Source organism: Pongo pygmaeus, chromosome 7 (assembly GCF_028885625.2).
Source record: "Pongo pygmaeus isolate AG05252 chromosome 7, NHGRI_mPonPyg2-v2.0_pri, whole genome shotgun sequence".
NCBI lineage: Eukaryota > Metazoa > Chordata > Mammalia > Primates > Hominidae > Pongo > Pongo pygmaeus.
This window is the reverse complement of record NC_072380.2, coordinates 233493-253293: the sequence shown is the minus strand read 5'-3', so window position 1 is coordinate 253293 and position 19801 is coordinate 233493. Positions and strand designations below refer to the sequence as shown.

The 19801-nt window shown below is 40.4% G+C and overlaps 1 protein-coding gene across 7 annotated transcripts in view; it reads right to left on the bottom strand.

The window, feature by feature from the left end:
* FBXO25 (F-box protein 25) overlaps positions 1 to 19801 on the bottom strand; it is a 64097-nt gene that overhangs the window by 18098 nt on the left and 26198 nt on the right. For 6 of the 7 annotated variants that reach the window (XM_054498010.2, XM_054498003.2, XM_054498013.2 and 3 more), the window contains 4 exons: positions 18466 to 18515; positions 15692 to 15784; positions 1425 to 1518; positions 79 to 263 (listed from right to left, as the gene is read on the bottom strand). In XM_054498010.2, the coding sequence (XP_054353985.1) occupies positions 79 to 263; positions 1425 to 1518; positions 15692 to 15784; positions 18466 to 18515 (422 nt within the window). The remainder of the gene's footprint in view (positions 1 to 78; positions 264 to 1424; positions 1519 to 15691; positions 15785 to 18465; positions 18516 to 19801) is intronic. The other variant, XM_054498016.2, reaches the window with a different exon arrangement.

Sequence of the window (19801 nt, the reverse complement as noted above, 5' to 3'; positions counted from 1 at the left end):
CATGTATGCTTAGAAAAGATAACAACTTTTGTAATATAAAAACAGAGTGTAATAACTCTTATGCTGAGATATTTATACCTTAGTCATCTGAAGATCCTGTAGCTGTTGCTGCCAGGCGAGAATAGTTTCTAATCGGCAAATCCAAATATTGATGTTTCCCACTAATACAGACTTCCCTACTCCTCTAATAAGAATGCAGAGGGTAGAGCTTAGGTCTTGCAGAAGATCTTTGATTAAGCGAGGATTGTGGTGGTCATCAAGAACTGGAATAAAGAAAAATAAAACTATGGATTGATACAGTTAAGCAACACTTTAAAAAAAGATCTAGTTTCACAACCCAAATGTCCACTGATAGATGAACAAACAACGTGTGATCTATACATGCAATAGAATATTACTCAGCCTTAAAAAGGAGGGAAATTCTGACACATATTCAGCATGGATGAACCCTGAAGACATTATGCAAAGTGAAATAAGCTAGTTACAAAAGGACAAATATATATCTCCACTTACATGAGGCACCCAGAGTAGTCAAACTCATAGAGACAGAAAGTAGAATGATAATTATCAGGGGCTGATGGGGAGGAGGAATGGGGACTCAGTGTTTAAGGTGGTAAGAGTTTCAGTTTGGGACAATGAAGAGGTTCTGGAGATGAATGGTGGTGATGGGTGCACAATAATATACACATACTTAATGCCGCTGAACTGTATGCTTAAAAACTGCTAAAATGGTAAATTTTATGTTATGTGTATTTTACCACAATAAAAACATGTAATTTCACTACAACCCAAAAGTGACGTCATTTTTGAGATATCACAAATATGAGATTTTTTAAAACTTTAAAATTTTATCTGATAAATTTTCAGTTGGGTCTACAATTTTGCCTTTAAAATGGTCAGTTTATACTTTCTTTTGTACTTATCATAAAGAGGCTACTTTAAAATGGCTTAAATATAGAGTCATATATTCCTATGTATGTATAAAGTCATGGTGTGAAATTTAAAGTTCCATTTACTAACAGCCAGTAACTTATCAAGGCAAGCTCATTAAATTAGAAAGAAAATTATTGGCTTACCTGATGCCTAAGTGAGTAAGTCACAATCCTGCTAATTTTGGAAGCACACATCTAAAACGAACTGTGACTAGCTAACCATGAAAAGGTAAAATAGCTTCTTTAAGTTCTGGGATTAGTTATTTTTCCTAATATATCCCTTTGTATGCAAAAGCAACTTTAAAAACGTAAACAGCAGTAACAGAACACTGGGAACTGGAGGGATGACTTGTATTTCTGATGTTATCACATTATTTACACAATTGTTTTTGACAGCATGTGTACTGGGTAAACATAGAAGAAAAATCCCATCTCCTTGCACCAAATTTCTAATTAAGATTTAGAGTATTAAAAATACAGTGATCATCTTACCCTTTTGAACGATTTTATCCAAAATGTTGAAGTAATTCTTTTGTGCCACACCACTCAATGAAGTTAACTGGGATTTTGCAATTAGCTGCAACAGCTTAAAGGAAAGACGAAAAAAAGCTGAGCGATATATAAATCTATTTAATATGGAATTACAAACCACAGCGACATAACACACATGCATGAAGATTTCTAACATGCCATCCTAAATTAAGTCACTGTATCAGTCAGAGTCCGAGTATAGGAAACAGTCACTACTCATGCAAACCTGAAGAGACCTTCATACAAGGGACCTGAGGCAGCCGCAGCCTGCAGCTCTGTCTTCTAGTCTTGCAGGCATTCATTTAGTTAGTGGAAGCATATCTCCTCCCAGAGCCCAGGCTGCAAGAGTCTGAAATGGAGCTTTTAGCTTTCCAGCCTCTGTAGCAAAAGGGCACACCAGAAAGAGGCTAGAATGAATGGCTGGGCACTAACAAATATTCTCACAACCTAAGCCCATACTCGCAGTTGTTTGCTGAACAATCAGAAAATCAAATAGCCCTTCCATGTAGAAATTAAAAAGGAAAAACAACACCAAAACTCATTACTAAATAGCATTTTGTATTTAAAAACTCATTATTAAATAGCAAATAAATCGCATTAAAATAAAAAATTGTAGAATTTGTATTCTGGGAAGCCACAGTAACAAATCCCTGTGACAGAACCCGTGAAGTAGAGGTCTCCTGCGGGAATGATGCCCGAGGCCCTCGCCGCTGCTCCACCTGCCCCTCCAGGGATGCCCTGCTTTTCCAGTTGCCCCTACTCTGATATGCATCATGGCAGGAAAAAGTGGGCTGCTGCTTTCCTTTAATGCTTTTTGTCCCACTTTATTTTTTACTTTTGCCTAGTATATCTTTTCATTCTTTTATTTTCAACTTTTGTAAATCACTGTTTTAGGTGTGCTTCTTACATACAACTTGGAGTTGGGTTTCACTTTTTGATCCAATCTGAAATCTTTTACTTTTACCAGCCTTCAGGTTATGTGTATAAGGTTATGTGTTTACATGTATAGATACAACATGTTTGGTCTTAATTTCATGACATGTTTTTGTAGCTTTTTGAAAAAGTTTTCGTTCTCCCTGTAGTTCTTCTGAAATTTAGAAATGTTTGCACTATTTGTCCTAGGGTTTACTTTTGGAATTTTAACTCCATGTAATTCCCTCTCCTTCGGAATCCTCATACAACACATCTTAGCATTGTTAGTTTCCTGTTCCACATTGTGATAAAACTGCCATTCATCTTGCTCCTTCTTCCTTCCATCCCTCTCCTCTACAACTTGATTTTAGTGAATAACATCTTAGTGCCTCCCTGTGATTACAGGTGAGACAGTCAACAAACCTCTAACCACCGACCTTTTCTCCTCTGCCCTCCACTCACAGTCTGCTCCGTCACCCTCAGCCACACAGCTGATGCTGCAGAGACTCACTGACACCCAGTCCGATGGACACTGTTTCTCCAGCCAAAACTGCTCATGAGAACAGTAAGTATTCCCTGAGTTCTCACATGATCAATACTGTTTGTCTGCAGACTGGATACAAAAGACGGTTTGACTGGACATAAAATTCATGGGCCATCCTTTCTTCCTGGAGGATCCCATAAGTAAGGATTACTCCACTATCTGAAGAAGTTGGAGAAATTTGAAGCCACCCTGATCTTTTCCCTCGGTAAGAGATGACATGTTTGTTTACCCATTGGGAGGTTCTTGCTTCATCTTCAGAGTTTAATAATTCCTGTAGGATATGGCACACTCATAACCTGTTCTCAGTCAACCTTCCCCAGCATAAAATTTGCCTTCTCACAATGTACACTTCCATCTATTTTTACCTGAGCAGAATTTTCCTGAACATTATCTTTAAATATTTGTTCTGTCCTTTTGTTTTGTTTTCCTGTTTGAAGATTCTAATGATAAATATGCTGGAACCCCCCTCCCTGTTCTCTTCAGCTGTAATTTTCTTTCTTGTTCCTTTTAAACTCATGACTATGGTTTCGTTCTTATTAATTTTCTCATTCGTATTATTTCCATCACCTTTTTTGTGTTTCCCAAAACATCTGTTTTCTCCTGGGCCCTTCCAATCCACCTTCACCTCTGTGGTGGTTCTCCCAGCTGCTGCCATCCTTTCTTCTGCCAAGTTGACTTTGTCTCCTGCTGTCTCACTTGGTTGTACAGGTTGAGCATCCCTAATTCCAAAATCCAGAATCCTCCAAACTCTGGAACTTTTTGAGCATGGACATGATGCCACAAGTGGAAAATTCCATACTTGACCTCATGTGATGGGTTGCACAAAATTATTAAAAATACTGTATAAAATTACCTTCAGGTTATATGTATAAGGTGTATGTGAAACATACATGAATTTCATGTTTAGGCTTGTATCCCAGCCCCAAGTTATCTCATTATGTATATGTAAATATTCCAAAATCTGAAAAAATCCAAAATCTGAAACACTTCCAGTTCTAAGCATTTGGGATAAGGGATACTCAACCTCATTAAAATCTCTTTTCTGTTTTGTGGCATTCCTGCACTGGGATCTTCTGCCACAGAACTGCTTCATGAGTTTGTTTTTTTCATTTATGATGAACTGTCTGGTCATGATTCCATCCTGCTTCACAGACACATTTCCCACAATTTCCTTAGAGAATATTCATGCAGTGACGGTCACCTTCTGTAACAGGCATTTCAGAGTGAGGTGGGACTTTCTAGGGCACCTGTTTTGCAGATGCCCTCAGGGTGGGGGGAAGGGTAGCTTTCAGCCTTCCCAGTTCCAGCACTCTCTCCCCCAGCCGCTACCTGCATGTATGTGAATCCCTGGGAGACCCCACAGCCCATGTCTCTGAGTAAAACTGGATCCAGAAAGCCCTTTGCTGTCAGTGGTCCTCCCTGGAACTTCTGCACTCTGCAAGCTGGAGTTGAACATCTGCGACTCAGCCTCTCAGTGCACAGGCTGTGTGGGGCCCGACCTCTATACCTGGCCCTGACGAGTGCTTTTGTTAGCCTGAGCCCTTCTGCTCAGTTCCGCCTATGCTATCGCTGCCCAAGCTTAGCTGCTTTTGGTAAGCCTCATGCACATTTTAGAGTCTGTGAACTGCATCTGCCTCTTATTTCTCTGAAAATGGAGTTTTTCATCCCTTCCTTCCAATTCTCCTTCCAGCCTTTCTTGATTTCCAGAATGAGAAATCACTAAGTCATATACTGAGCCACAAATAACATTATAAATGTGACAATTACACATGATAATCTTTGGGGGAAAAAACATTCTGTGATTTCTAACATATTTACATAAAAATATCTTACACTAAAACACACCAGTTGAGGGCACTGGACAGAGATAAGATCAGGTTAGGCCAAGCAAAGCTGAGAAGACCATTGTTAAAATTTCAATCCTGTTCCTTCATCTTTTCAAATTAACTGAATATTGTTATTAAATTTCTTCCTTGTTTTAATGTTGAATAGCACCCCTTTTCCCTGCCTCACTTTAGAATCAATTTAGAGACAAAGGATTCAGGCCAATTGAGGTTATCAGCATTATCGCTAACAATAGCTGGACTGGCGGATGCGATTCAGATTCACTCAACAATGGATTTCCTAATCTGAATCCTAGACTGAGATGAGGCCAGCCAGCCGTAAGCATTGCTTAATAACCAAAGCCTCCCCAGATAGGCTTCTTGCCCTACAATGCTGAAGACATGAAAGAAACAGACCAAAATGTACAAATATCTTTTATTCCTCAAAGGAAAAAGAAGAGTTACACATGCCTGTTTCTCACCAATAAGAGGGGTCAGGGCAGAGTGAGTCTGGAAGAGAGAGTTCTACCACCATGGTTCCCAAAGCATCGTCTAAGGGCCTGTTAGGGGAGCCCGAGGTCTAAACTATTTCCACAGTTTCACTAGGATATGATTTTCCTTTTCCACCCTCACATTCATTCGTGTGCAGTGAAGTGCTCCAGAGGCCCCAACATGCTACATTATGGAAGACTGAACTCAGGAGCAGAGATGAGGAACAATCCCCTCCATCACACCAGACACCAGGAGGGTGTGCCAAGGTGTGAGACATACAGTCCTTACTCTTTTTTTGTTTTGTTTTGTGAGACGGAGTTTCACTCTTGTCTCCCAGGCTGGAGTGCAATGGTGCGATCTCGGCTCACTGCAACCTCTGCTTCCTGGGTTCAAGCGATTCTCCAGCCTCAGCTTCCCGAGTAGCTGGCATTACAGGTGCATGCCACCACGCCCGGCTAATTTTCTGTATGCCTGGCTAAGTTCTGTATTTTTAGTAGAGACAGGTTTCATCATGTTGGCCAGGCTGGTCTCAAACTCCTGATCTCAGGTGATCCACCCACCTCGACCTCCCAAAGTGCTGGGATTATAGGTGTGAGCCACTGCACCCAGCCCAGTCCTTACTTTTAAATAAATGGAGAAATATTTTTAAAATTGTTTTAATTTTGAATGTGGCAAACATTAATAGATATAACTCACATGACCAAAATCTCTTTGGGGTCCTCAGTAATTTTAAAAAGTGAAAAGGACCCCTGAGACAACATTTGGGTTTGGAACTGCTGCTCCACTAGGGGAAGAAATACCAGAACAGAGAATATGTGTTCCCTGGGAGATAAGCCTTCCCAACTACCTCCCCTCCTATCATCGAAATAAGTTTTCTACATTTCTTTAATATCATGTTTTAAAATTCCTTTTAAAAAGACTGAAATCATCAGCAGAAGGCACAGGATTAGCTTAGCACGGTCAGTTTAGACTAGTTACCCACAGAGGACTACAGAATGGACACCACCAGGCATATATAAGCATAGAGGTGAGAAGGGCCGTGTTCACAGTTGACGAGATTACATTTCAGGTTAAACTGGTAATTAAGATGACAGGGCAAAAGACAATTAACAAAGAAACCATAATCATTCATACGCTTCTAATTAGCCATAAAGCAAAGTCTGTTGGGAATTTAACGAATATTTGTTAAAAACACAAATATTGTAGGAAGCTTTTTATACAGTCATGGGTCGCTTAACAAGGGGGATACAATCTGATCCAAGAAATGCATTGCTAGGTAATTTCCTCAATGTGTGAACATCACAGAGTGTATTACACAGCCGCTACACAGCTAGGCTATAGACCTATACAACATGTTAATGCACTGAACAGCAACTGTAACATAATGGCAAGTATCTGTGTATCTAAATATATCTAAACATAGGAAAGGTACAGTAAAAATAGGAAATAATCTTATGTGGCCACTACACTACACACGGTCGGTCATTGACCAAAACATCATTATGCAGTGCATGACTGCATATCTCCTCAAATCCGACAATTCTAAACAAGTAAAGATGTGGAAGAATTAGATAAACAGAAAGAAAGTACATCCTTCAAATAGAGAATCTGTATTTTTTTCACACATCAATAGAATATTTATAAAAATCAATTATAAAGAAGGCCACAAAGGAAAACTTAATCATTTCAAAGAATTAGAGATCTTAAAGGCCAAACTCTCTGGTGATAATATAATAAAACTAGAATTCAATAAAGTTAAATAAAATCACAGCTATTTGAAATTCGAGGTCCACTCCTGAACACCCTTGGATCCGGGAGCAAATTGGCACTGCATGTGTGCCTGTGCTCCTGAAGGGCCTCACGTCCATAGGGAAGGGCAGAGAAAGAGAAACAACAACATCTTCTACCTCTATTTTTAAAGTCAGCCTTACTACAAAATACAGAAAGTATTCTTCACTGGGCAGACCAAATCAACTTTGCTCAATCTTCGCCTCTGGGTTCCTTTAGATTTATAATGAACTGTAAGCATTTACTGAGTGATTATTATAAAGGCACCATCTGAAGTACCTGATGCCCTTTTAATGCTGTAATGCCCCTGTGAGGTAGGTCTTACTATTATCCCTGCTCTAGAGATGAGAAAACTGAGGCAGGGAGAGATGAAGAAGCTGGCCCCAAGGCCACACCACTGAGGAGGGAGGGGCCAGACCTGGAGAGCAGGGGGATCCCACAATCCATGCTTGTGCCTTCCTGTTCTGCTGCTTCCCAGCTAGTGTGTGTGCTGGACACAGCCCTCAGTGATCTCAACTTTGATTATCTAATTTTAAAAAGACTTCTCGTTTATTGTCTTTTACAAAAAAAAAAAAAAAAAAATCTAGCAAGCCAAAGCAGAACCAAGCAGACTTTGTAGTTTTCATCAATTTTCTGGAAGCTCCAGCCACTTTCCTCAGGTCCTTTAGCAATGTGTGGACTGCCCACCCACCCCTGCCCCGAGGTAAGGAAGCACCCCACCACACTACAGCCTCATGCAGGCTGGATTAAAACATGTCCTCCACTTCAGGCTTAGGAACCAGTGCTCCTCCTACAACTCACAAGTTGCTCAAGCAGTGTTCTGTGAGAAGTGATTCTATTTTTGGGGTTGTCCCTTTTCTCTGCTTTTCTTGGGAACCATTTTGACTCTCTGTCAAATGTTCACTGACTTCTAGCACTGGCAGAAAGAAAGTCTGCTTTTTTATCTGAAACTGAACTGTTACACAACTCATAATTTTATTTTGGTAAAAGCATTCTTAGTTGCTGCGTTTAGTCATACTCCACAAATTATCTTGTTGATAGGATAAATATGGTGAGAATTAAAGAAAAATGAAGATGGTAGTGGATATTTGCAGACTATTATCAATACCGGCATTTCAAACTTCCAATATAATTTGGATATTTGCCTGGAGGACAAACTTTTTTTGGCATGCCATATAATGAGGAGCCTTATATACCCAGTGTGCTCAAACTGCCCTGACACCACCTATCCACCGTCGTCAGCAATTTATGTTCAATTTTTCTTAAAAACATCAGAGCTACAAGGTCAAATTTAATTCAACTGAGGTCAGACTCTCACGGGAGCTGAGGAGCACTCCCTTCAATGGAAATGGCCATTTCTGAGTGGTGACAACACTGTCATTTCTTGGACCTTCTTTAACAAATCTGTTCTCAGGAGCGTTAACATACTTTGCTAATACACTTTAATCCGGCATTTTTAAGGGGGTAATTATAGGAAATGCCTGGAATTAAATAGCCTACAACCAATTCTTGAATCAACAATTAGGAAAATTGAAAAATATATATGTAAATATATCTTTTTCTGTATAAGAAAAGTCCTGCTAACTTAGGAAATTAGAGGATATCTTTGTGTAGAATCTTTTTATAAAGTGGAAATAGGCCGGGCACGGTGGCTAATGCCTGTAATCCCAGCACTTTGGGAGGCCGAGGCTGCCAGATCACCTGAGGTCAGGAGTTCCAGACCAGCCTGACCCATATGGCAAAACCCCCTCTCTACTAAAAATACAAAAATTAGCCGGGCGTGGTGGCAGGTGCCTGAAATCCCAGCTACTCGGGAAGCTGAGGCAGAAGAATCGCTTGAACCCGGGGGGGCGGAGGTTGCAGTAAGCCAAGATTACGCCACTGCACTCCAGCCTGGGCGACAAAGCGACTCTGTCTCAGAAAAATATAAAATAAAAAAATAAAGTGGAAATAACTTCCTCTGCTTCTAACTATGCAGTTTGCTTGAAGAAAAAAGTAACCTGTAGGTGCAGTACAACTATCAGCAAAAATGTAATTATCTTAGAGTATCTTAATAGTTCCTACTTCAAGTAGAATTTATGGAGGAGTTTTACTGTGATTAAAAAAAATAATTGTAGTAACTTAGAAAATATTTATGTATACAATAGTTGGTTTGTATGCTCAGTCACTCATTCATTTTAGGAATAACAAGTGCCTACTACTTGCCCGGTGCTTGGGATATAGCAGGGCCTACTGAATAAATTACTATACAACAGTAAATTAGCACTGGATTGTGTTGCTTAAAACAACACTCACCAGAGCAAACAAAAGCCTGATTAGCAATATGATTTGAAATTTTAAAAACAGCCCTTTTCAACAGTTCCATCTAATTTGCCAGGTCATTATTTTATAATGTCATATGGGATTGCTGGGTCAAATAGTATTTCTGGTTCTAGATCCTTGAGGAATCACCACACTGTCTTCCATAATGGCTGAACTTACACTCCCACCAACAGTGTAAAGGCTTTCCTATTTCTCCACATCCTCTCCAGCACCTGTTGTTTCCTGACTTTTTGATGATCGCCATTCTAACTGGTGTGAGATGGTATCTCATTGTAGTTTTGATTTGCACTTCTCTAATGACCAGAGATGAACTTTTTTCATATGTTTGTTGGCTGCATAAATTTCTTCTTTTGAGAAGTGTCTGTTCATATCCTTTACCCACTTTTTGATGGGGTTGTTTTTTTCTTGTAAATTTGTTTAAGTTCTTTGTAGATTCTGGATATTAGCCCTTTGTCAGATGGATAGATTGCAAAAATTTTCTCCCATTCTGTAGGTTGCCTCTTTGCTCTGATGACAGTTTCTTTTGCTATGCAAAAGCTCTTTAGTTTAATTAGATCCCATTTGTCAATTTCGGCTTTTGTTGCCATTGCTTTTGGTGTTTTAGTCATGAAGTCTTTGCCCATGCCTATGTCCTGAATGGTATTGCCTAGGTTTTCTTGCAGGGTTTTTATGGTTTTAGGTCTTATGTTTAAGTCTTTAATCCATCTTGAGTTAATTTTTGTATAAGGTGTAAGGAAGCGGTCCAGTTTCAGTTTTCTGCATATGGCTAGCCAGTTTTCCCAACACCATTTATTAAATAGGGAATCCTTTCCCCATTGCTTGTTTTTGTCTGGTTTGTGAAAGATCAGATGGTTGTAGACGTGTGGCGCTGTTTCTGAGGCCTCCGTTCTGTTCCATTGGTCTATATATCTGTTTTGGTACCAGTATCATGCTGTTTTGGTTACTGTAGCCTTGTAATATAGTCTGAAGTCAGGTAGCATGATGAGAAGATTATAAATCATTCCACCATAAAGACACACGCACACATATGTTTATTGAGGCACTGTTCACAATAGCAAAGACTTGGAACCAACCCAAATGCCCATCAGTGATAGACTGGATAAAGAAAATGCAGCACATTTACACCATGGAATACTATGCAGTCATAAAAAAGGATGAGTTCATGTCCTTTGCAAGGACATGGATGAAGCTGGAAACCATTATTCTCAGCAAACTAACACAAGAACAGAAAACCAAACACCACATGTTCTTATTCATAAGTGGGAGCTGAACAATGAGAACACATGGGCACAGGGAGGGGAACATCACACACCAGGGCCTATCACAGGGTGGGAGGCTAGGGGAGGGATAGCATTAGGAGAAATACCTAATGTAGATGACGGGTTGATGGGTGCAGCAAACCACCATGGCATGTGTATACCTACGTAACAAAACTGCACATTGTGCACATGTACCCCAGAACTTGAAGTATAATTTAAAAAATTTTAAAAAAAGTCATATGACGCATTTAAGAAGTCAATTAATTTACATCAGAGGAAAATCAAAGTTTATAGACTCAGGAAATAAAGTCTTAATGAAAAAGCTCTTCACGGCTGTCAGGACAGCTACATTTTTGGTCTCTGTCCTTGATTCCATTGTGACCTTCAGCCCATCTCTCTGGGCCCCATTTTCTCGTCTTTACCTCTTGGGTCATAAATGGATCTCCATGCAGCTGTCATCTCTCTGCCTAAATCCTCCTCAAAAGAAAATCAAAATAGTGGCTAACACAGAGTACAGACTGTTCCAAGAGCTTCCTATGATGGAACTAATCTAATTTTTATAACAGTGCTCTGAGGTAGATGCTAAAATCTACCAGATACTATGGATGAGATGATGAAGTCATATGCTTGAGATCCCTGAGTAAATAAATAAGAAAGAGACAGAATTCCAACAGCGGCCGTGTGGCTGCAGAGCCTCTCTCCCTCCCTGCCTCACCCTCGAGTCCACACCTGGGAGGGCTCAGGGTCACTCACTAAGCATCTTTCCCATGCGCTGCTGTGAGGCTGCTGCTATTAAGTTGCTACTATGGAGTAGTCATTAGAGAAATTACGAAAAAAATTGAAAAAAAATCTTCATATAGCCCGAGATTCTAGCCTGAGATGTCTTTCCTTATTTGCTTATTAGCAGGGTCTCCCTATGTTGCCGAGGCTGGCCTCAAACTCCTGGGCTCAAGTTATCCTCCTACCTCGGCCTCCCAAAGTGCTGGGATTGCAGGCATGAGTCACGGCACCTGGCCACCTTTCCACATTTAAGAGATCCCTGGGATACTGCGAAGCAGGAGTCCATCTCCAGACATGAGGAGCTGGTGGGCTAAAGGAAACAGGACTGGGGAGTCTTGCAGGGGCAGAGCAATGCCCAGGGACACAGAAACTTTTGAATAAAGACAAGAGAGACCGACTCTTCGCCTACATCTAAAGCAAATGAAAACATAAAAATAAATGATGGCAAGAAACTAAACTAAAAATACACTACCCCTGAAAGTGTGTGACACTGGACGTACTATCTAATTGGTCCACCATAGGCAGAGAATGAAGTACTTCAGATAAGTTAATTTACCAAATAACTAAAATTAGATATATAAACTTTACGATTCTGAAAACTTTTTTCCTACAGATGTGTGTACTTTCAACATTTTTATAAATTTCAGTTGCACACCGTGCAGCTTTCAGGAAGCTTTCACGCTGTGCACTGCCCTGCATGCACCTCCCAAGCCTGGGGCTGTTCGCGCCTGGCTGTCAGAAGCCACCTCCTGGCTGCCAGACGGGCGAGGGGGCAGGCTGTTCTTCTCAGTGCTATAAGCAAGCCCAGGACTCCAAGGGAATGATAACAAATGTGTAAAAACCACAGTCACATTAACCTATAGGCTCAGGACCCAGTTCTACTTCCTCCAGACAGCTTTTGGGTACTGGTCTCCCTCTCTGTGTTTACAGCCGTCCTAGGTTTGCTGGGCACCTCCAAGTTCATGGAAGTGCAGCTCCTCACTGCAGTTGGGACACACTTACTCCACTTTGACAAAGGGGGTGTTATTTTCAGCAGTGGGTGAACAGCAGTGAACAAACCAAGCCCCTGCTCCTGGGGCTCAACTGGGATGGGGACGCAGACAGCTTAAACATGTGGCCAATGGCACACCTGAGGGCCAGGGAATGTTGCTGACATGATGGGGGCGGTGAGGCCAAGGTCTCAGCCAGGTAGGCTTGAGTTGGTATTGCCACAACCCTGCGATCACTGGCAAACAAGATTTCATGGTGGGAGTGTGACTAGAACTGGATTTCAAAGTTTCTTGAAAGCACTAGTTAGAAAAGACAAGGTACGTTGATCTGCACACAGGAGGTGCTCAGCGATGCCAGCACTGATGGGCTCCTCCCGCCTTGAGTGAAGAGCATCTGACCCTGGAAAGTGAACAAAAGGTGGGGCCATTTTATGCCTCCAACAAGACATCTGGCTCAAACTCAACTTCAAAGATTAGAGTAAAAACGAAACTTCCATTCCAAACTACTTATCTTTATTTTGACAACTGGAACAATCTGTAATTGAACACTAAATTCTATTACTAACTTTTATCCTAAGACTATGTAGTAATTATTGATTAGTCTCGGTTTAAAATTGCTGTTTAGATGGAAAAAATGATTTTACATAAAATGTTAGTTGAAAGATACAGGCTGGGCATGGTGGCTCACACCTTTAATCTCAGCATTTTGGGAGGCCGAGGCAGGTGGATCACTTGAGGTCAGGAGTTCAAGACCAGCCTGGCCAAAATGGCGAAACCCCATCTCTACTAAAAATACAAAAAAGAATTAGCCAGGCATCATGGTGCATGCCTGTAATCCCAGCTACTCAGGAGGCTGAGGCAGGAGAATCACTGGAACCCAGGAAGCAGAGGCTGCAGTGAGCAGAGATCGTGCCACTGCACTCCACCCTGGGCAACAGAGTGAGAGACTCTGTCTAAAAAAAAAAAAAGATACATATTAAGTTTTTCACACAAATTCTTAAGGGCAGATATTACTAAATGCCATTAGAAAAAAAGGAAACCTTTTATCAAGCATTTAAAAAAATGCTTCTACATTTCTTATTTATAGGTATTCTAATAATACTGAGTGACATTATGGACAACTTAGCCTAAATTATGGAAAATCAAATTATTTAGTAGAACTGCAAGACAATCCTCTCAGTTGTTGTAGTAAGTGTTGCTATAAACATTTAAAACAGCAAAAAAATACCAAATACCTGCACTATGTATGAAAAATGCACATGATAAAGTAAAAAAAAAAAAAAAATAGCACACACTGAAAGAAAGCCAACAGAAGAGGGCACTGGGCATGGGCCAGTGAGGGCAAGAATTGGGATGGGGACATGGAGGAGCCCAATCCAAGGCAAGACACAGGCTCAGGCTTTACCACAGTCACAGAGGCTGCTTCTTGTTTTTGTTTTAGCAGAAGGTAAGCATGAGCAAATCACTTTTTAGAGGTAACTTTGCTGGACTTGTGAAGAACAGTGTGCAAGGTCCAGAGCGACTGCAGGAGAGGGAAGGTGGATTCCCACAGAGCAGGAGCACAGATGAGCCAAGCAAGGCCCTGCTTGGAAGGCAGCAATCAACAGAGATGCACAGACCTGTGAGGGTGCCGGGACAGCCATGCAACAATGCAGCCCTTTTGCTTCCTAAGCTCACCAGTTCCCTCGCTCCACCTCTGAGAGGTGGTTTGGAGAAACACAGCCCTTCTCAAGAGGGTTGCAAGGTAAGTTTAGTTGGTACATGAGTGCACAGCACATTTTAATTTTTATAGTTATGCATTTATTTTATATGTATTAGACAAACGACCGACAGAAAATTTACCATTTCACAGGTATTAGTGTTTAGGATGAGGCTAAAGTAGGTATTTCTGTTTAAAAAAGTAAATTTGAAGAAAAGCTACCCGGAAAATTATAGTAGTATGTGGTACACAGACAAAAAAAAAACTATGCAGTCGTTCAAGTGATTGAAACTGATAAAATACTGGTCCTGGTCTATGGATTCCCCCTCTGACAAAGCACAGCATACTCGCACCTTCTCCAGAGTCAGTGACCAAAGATGAGAGAGCAGGGCACCCAGCACAGAAACCACCAGGAGCCAATGACTTCCTCCTGTGCTCCATCCTACTCTCTCACTCACATCAAGAATTAAATCATTTTATGTAGACAGATGGTCAAGAATTGCTACTATAAAGCAACTCACTATGGTCTGAACTATCAGAGAGCTACATGGAGAAATAGTTACTGCTAAACAGACCTCTCTGCTGATGTTTTTCCCGGCTACTTAAGTCCTGAAAATTTCCACAAGGCTGAGTCAAATCTGTGTTTCATCATCTATAAGAAAGGTACCTATCGAGAACACCCTGCTGGCCAGTGTGTAAATATCTAAAGGAGGACTCAGAAAACACCGGGGAAGTCCAGCCTGCATGTGGTGGCTGGGCTTCAGTGAAGCATGGAGCACTACAGGAGTTGTAAGTAGTAGTTACATAAGCAGTCCTGGAAATTCTGCTCAGAACCAAACATAACAAATAACATTATTTAAGGCTTACAATTATTTAACTCCCTAAATTTTTTGTCCTCCCAGTAGCACTTTTAAATGCCTAAAAGCAATTAAAAGAAACATTTTTCCAATGTCTCACAGAACCATTAGAAACACAAAATTAATTGCTTCATAAACTATAGCTTCTATTTTATCCATAATAGAATGAGGTACATAAACCACATAGTAATTAATCTTTGGACAAAAGCAAACAATAAATGGAATATATGGCTAAGATCCTTTCTTTTTGAGTGTGGCCCACGATAAAAATTTCTTCCAAAAGGATATCATTAATGCAATAAGGCTTTTATGGAATTCTATTTTGTATGAAATTCCTGTTTTCTATTAGCTACTTCTTCCTCTGTGACACAAGCCTCATTCTTTGTGAAAAACATGAAGCAGAAAACATTTGTGAAATCATCAGGTAAAGATCCCACGACCGTTCTATCACTGACACGTTATGTAGGTACGTGGTGCAACCCCCAAGGGACCACCTTGTGGCATCCTCAGCAACCACAGAGCCACAGGGCAGATGAATGTTTGCTCCCACTGAGGCTCTGCAGCCTCTGCCACCAATACTGGAAAAATCCTCCAACCTCACCGTTTTCTCCTGAACTTGTTCCCTTCTGTTTTTCGATTAATACGCAGCAAACAGGCACACCTTCAAGCTACCAAAAGCATCTTAAACATTGTACACTTACAATCTTCAAAATATAGTTGTTCAAAAGAGTCATCAAAGTAGTTTTTGAAATAGAACACTTACTTTGACCACATAATTGAACCTTCGGATATCTTGAATTGCACTTGAGAAGTCTAACCGATTAAAGGCTTCTCCCAAGGTGCAATAGCCATGCCTCTGGAAGAGCAACACAGAAGTTAAAATTAGTCAATTAGCCAAAAAGAATTGGCAGTTAATGTCAATTAATTGTGCAATTAAAAAAATTTTTGGCAAAGGACAATCTGTTTTTATTTTGAAGACTGATTTTAGGTTTAGATGAGAGTATAGTAAAATTATAGCATGCTAATAATTTAAACTATTTATGTATACCTGAGACACCGTTAACTGACATTTTTTACAACCTGCTGAAGTCATGACAAAGACAAATATTTATTAAATATCTTGCTGGTTTGTTTTGTTGGGGACAAATTGGGGTGTGGACGATGTTAAAGCTAAGATCATTAAAAAACTGGATTTATTCCAGGCTATGCAACTAAAAATACATAAATCATCTGCTTAGCTGCATTGTAAGGATGTGGGTGTTATAAATATCTAGTTGAAACACAGGATTTCTCTGCAGGGGAGGCATGCACTGCCCGAGTTTGAAGTATAACACGGGATTTCTCTCCAGAGCAGGCATGCACTGCCCAGGTTGGAAGTATGCTCAACCACAAGGATGAGGGCTGGGAGAGGCGCTTCGGTAGCAAGAAGGTGCCTCTGAAAACCAGCATTGGGATGGAGAGGGCTGAAGGCAAGTGCTGGATGTGACCATGGGCAGCTTTCAGGCTGGGAGCATGGATGCCAAGAACCCAAAACAGCAAAAAAACTGGTGATTAGACCCACAGGTCCAAGAACCAAAGGAATAAAATGAAACAATTTATTTTCAGTACTGTAAACACTGCTGCTATTCTCTTAGATGTTTTTCTTCCATGATATACCCTTATCCTATATTGGTTTGTATAGATTAGCACATTAGGTTTCGGAAGTCATTTTAAACTCCATCTTCATCCTCCATATTTGAAATATTTAAAATCTACAGATTTTCATGTCAAAGTTGTAGAGATAAGTAAGCTGGAAAACAATAATAGAAAACATGAGATGATTGGTCTCAAATTCCAAACAGGTGACTTGAGATGTCCTAGAGAAAGCAGCTGGAGTCATAGCACCTTTGTCTCTGACAGCTGATACACTCAGAGGCTCATGTGCTTCTGTGCGTCAACCCCAATTGCCCTAACAGGTGCACAACTCAACGAAATACATTCATTTAAAACATCCAAATATGTTGACTGAGTGCCTGCTATGTGGAAAACATTTTCCTGGGAACTCTGGGGAAAGGAAACGCTCATTTTGATATAGATTATAATCTGAAATCCATCACAGCTGATATTCCACACGATGGTGCAGCAAGCACTTTCCAAGGTCACCACCCATCTCACAACAGAAAATTAAATCTGATTCACAGAGCAGACCACAAAGAGCATGTCTGGACCTAGAACCACAGCATGTAACCTCGGAAGCGGTGAGACACCAGCCAGCATGGACAAGCAGCAGGCACTTGCTCTATACCAGGTGAGGGTGTGGAGACATGACATGGTGCAGGGACACCAGCACCCAGTCCTAGTTCTGGTCCCTCTCAGCCTTGTTAGGTCCTGGTTCCTAGGATTCCAGGGAACATCTCCACAGCCTCACAATAAGATCCTCCTTTCCTGCATATGCTAGCTTGGATGGGATCCTCTGTTCTGTAATCAGTATGGCAACAAAGCAGGTGAAATATTTAATGGTCTTTCATGAGCACTAAATTTTGTTTTTTACAAACTAGGTTAGATTCTGTCAAATAATCTTCTAATGGTGTATTCAAGTGTATATTAAGGATCTGATTCATTCTATACCCACTAACCATAACCAAACAGATTAAGTTTTCTTTCTCAGAGTCTAATCCTTCAGTTTCTTGGAAGCTGGACTAGTTTCAGAGCATCTACAAACACTTCTGGAATATTTAACTTACCCTGAAATAACATATGATAGACAATAATTCCCTAAATTATTTTCCCCAATTGTTACAAAATAAAGCAAATGCAGAGTTTCTAGGACTATAAAAGGAACTCAACTTCCCCGATCCTAGTAAAGAAACAGGAAATAGCTTGAAGCTCTCTGGTTTGTCTTATGGCTCATGGAAAAGCTTTAGCTCAACTTGGTAAAAGAAAGGCAGGGAAAGAGTTCACATGGCTCTGCACAAACCCAACCCAATTACTAATTTCATGTTAGCCACTCTTTATGTGGAATGAGAGGGCTCACAGATGTCCTACCCTCCAAAATACGCCACAGGAAGGACACATTCCTATCAGCATCAGGGGTTCATGCTAACACAGAGAAAATGCGTATGACTGCAGGAGTCCATGCTTGGTTTAAATAGCCCTGCTGTTGACTCAGATATGTACAGGTAGGCAGGAACCACACACTGCACACATATACCACACGCCACCACACACTATACATCCCACACACCGGTGTGTGCACAAATACATGCACAACCATACATACACACCATACATACAACACATACACCATACACACAACACACACCAATGTGTGCACAAATACACAGCCCCATACCACATGCACATGCAAGCACACACAATGGAGAACCACACTGCCTCAAAAGCTCCTCATATGCTATTATCTGTCAGAATGTGAACCACAGACCTGATAATGCAAAAGAAATGTGTTTTATGCAACTTTATTAATACATTTATTTAATGTGACTCCATATTCAACAGAAACAATCCAAGATACTCTCTTACTTATAATAGAATACTTACTTCTTTTGTGCTTTCTTTATGGACATAGATCCATTTTTCACGATAAAAACCTAGAATAAAAATTAACTTTGGTTTTAAAATCTGGCAAGTCATTTCAAAATGAAGATTTTAAAGGAATTTAAATAATTGGACATGTTAACAAAATTATCTGACTTACTATATTGACAAGAAATGCTTTTACTTGGTTGAATGCAAACAGAATTGCTTTGTTTCTTAAATCAGTTTAAGATATGAACAACGATTTCAGACAGTACCAAGTCCTAGTGACTTAGAAGAAAATTAGTATTATTAATGACTGAAGCCATATGAAGGCATAAATGATTATAAAATGCAATTACATTACTAAATTCCTATGTACCCGAATAAAAAGTTCTATTCTTCTATTGCTGTGTATGGTACTCCATAGAAACAAATCTTTCAGTTAAATCTTAAAGTTTCAAGAATCATACTAACTGTATTCAACATATGACCCTATCTTCTTCATAAAGTAGTCCCCCCGTATTCACAGTTTCACCTTCTACAGTTTCAGTTACCCACAGTCAGCTTTGGTTTGAAAACATTAAGTGGAAAATTCCAGAAATAAACCATTCATAAGTTTTAAATTGTGTGCCGTTCTGGGTGGTGTCATGAAATCTCACACCATCCTGCTCTGTCCTGCCTGGGATGCGAATCCTCCCTTTGTCAAGCAAGTCCTACACTACCCGTCCCTTGGTCACTCAGTAGCCATCTTGGTTATCGGATCACCTGTTGAGATATCACAGTGCTTGTGTTTAAAGAACCCTTGCTGTACTTCATAATGGCCCCAAAGTGCAAGAGGAGTGATGGTGGCCATCTTGCTATAACTGTTTCATTTTATTATTATTCTCGTTAATCTCTTACTGCGCCTAATTTATAAATTAAACTTTATTATAAATGTGTATATACAGAAAAAAACCATAGTATCCATAAGGTTTGGTAGTATCCACAGTTTCAGGCATCCACTGGAGGTCTATCCCCTGAGGTAAGGGAGCCTACTATACATTAACATGTGTCTTGGTAACTCACAGATACGCTGCATGATAGAGCCCTACGCCCTCTCACAGATAGGTCCCACCTCCAGCCTTCCCCTGCTGCCATCTAACATCCTAAACTCCAGCTCTGAATGTCTGTCTCCTGCTCTGAATCTTCAGTGACTTCGAAACTCAAGTCAGGACACCTCTCAGTTTGGCCTCACTGCTCAAGATTGAGCTGAATTCATGACCATAATTCAGGCATTCAGATTCATGGGCTGTTTTGTGGGTTTTGCTATCTCTTATTTTGTTTTTGCACATCTTACCCACTGAAATGGTTGAGCTGT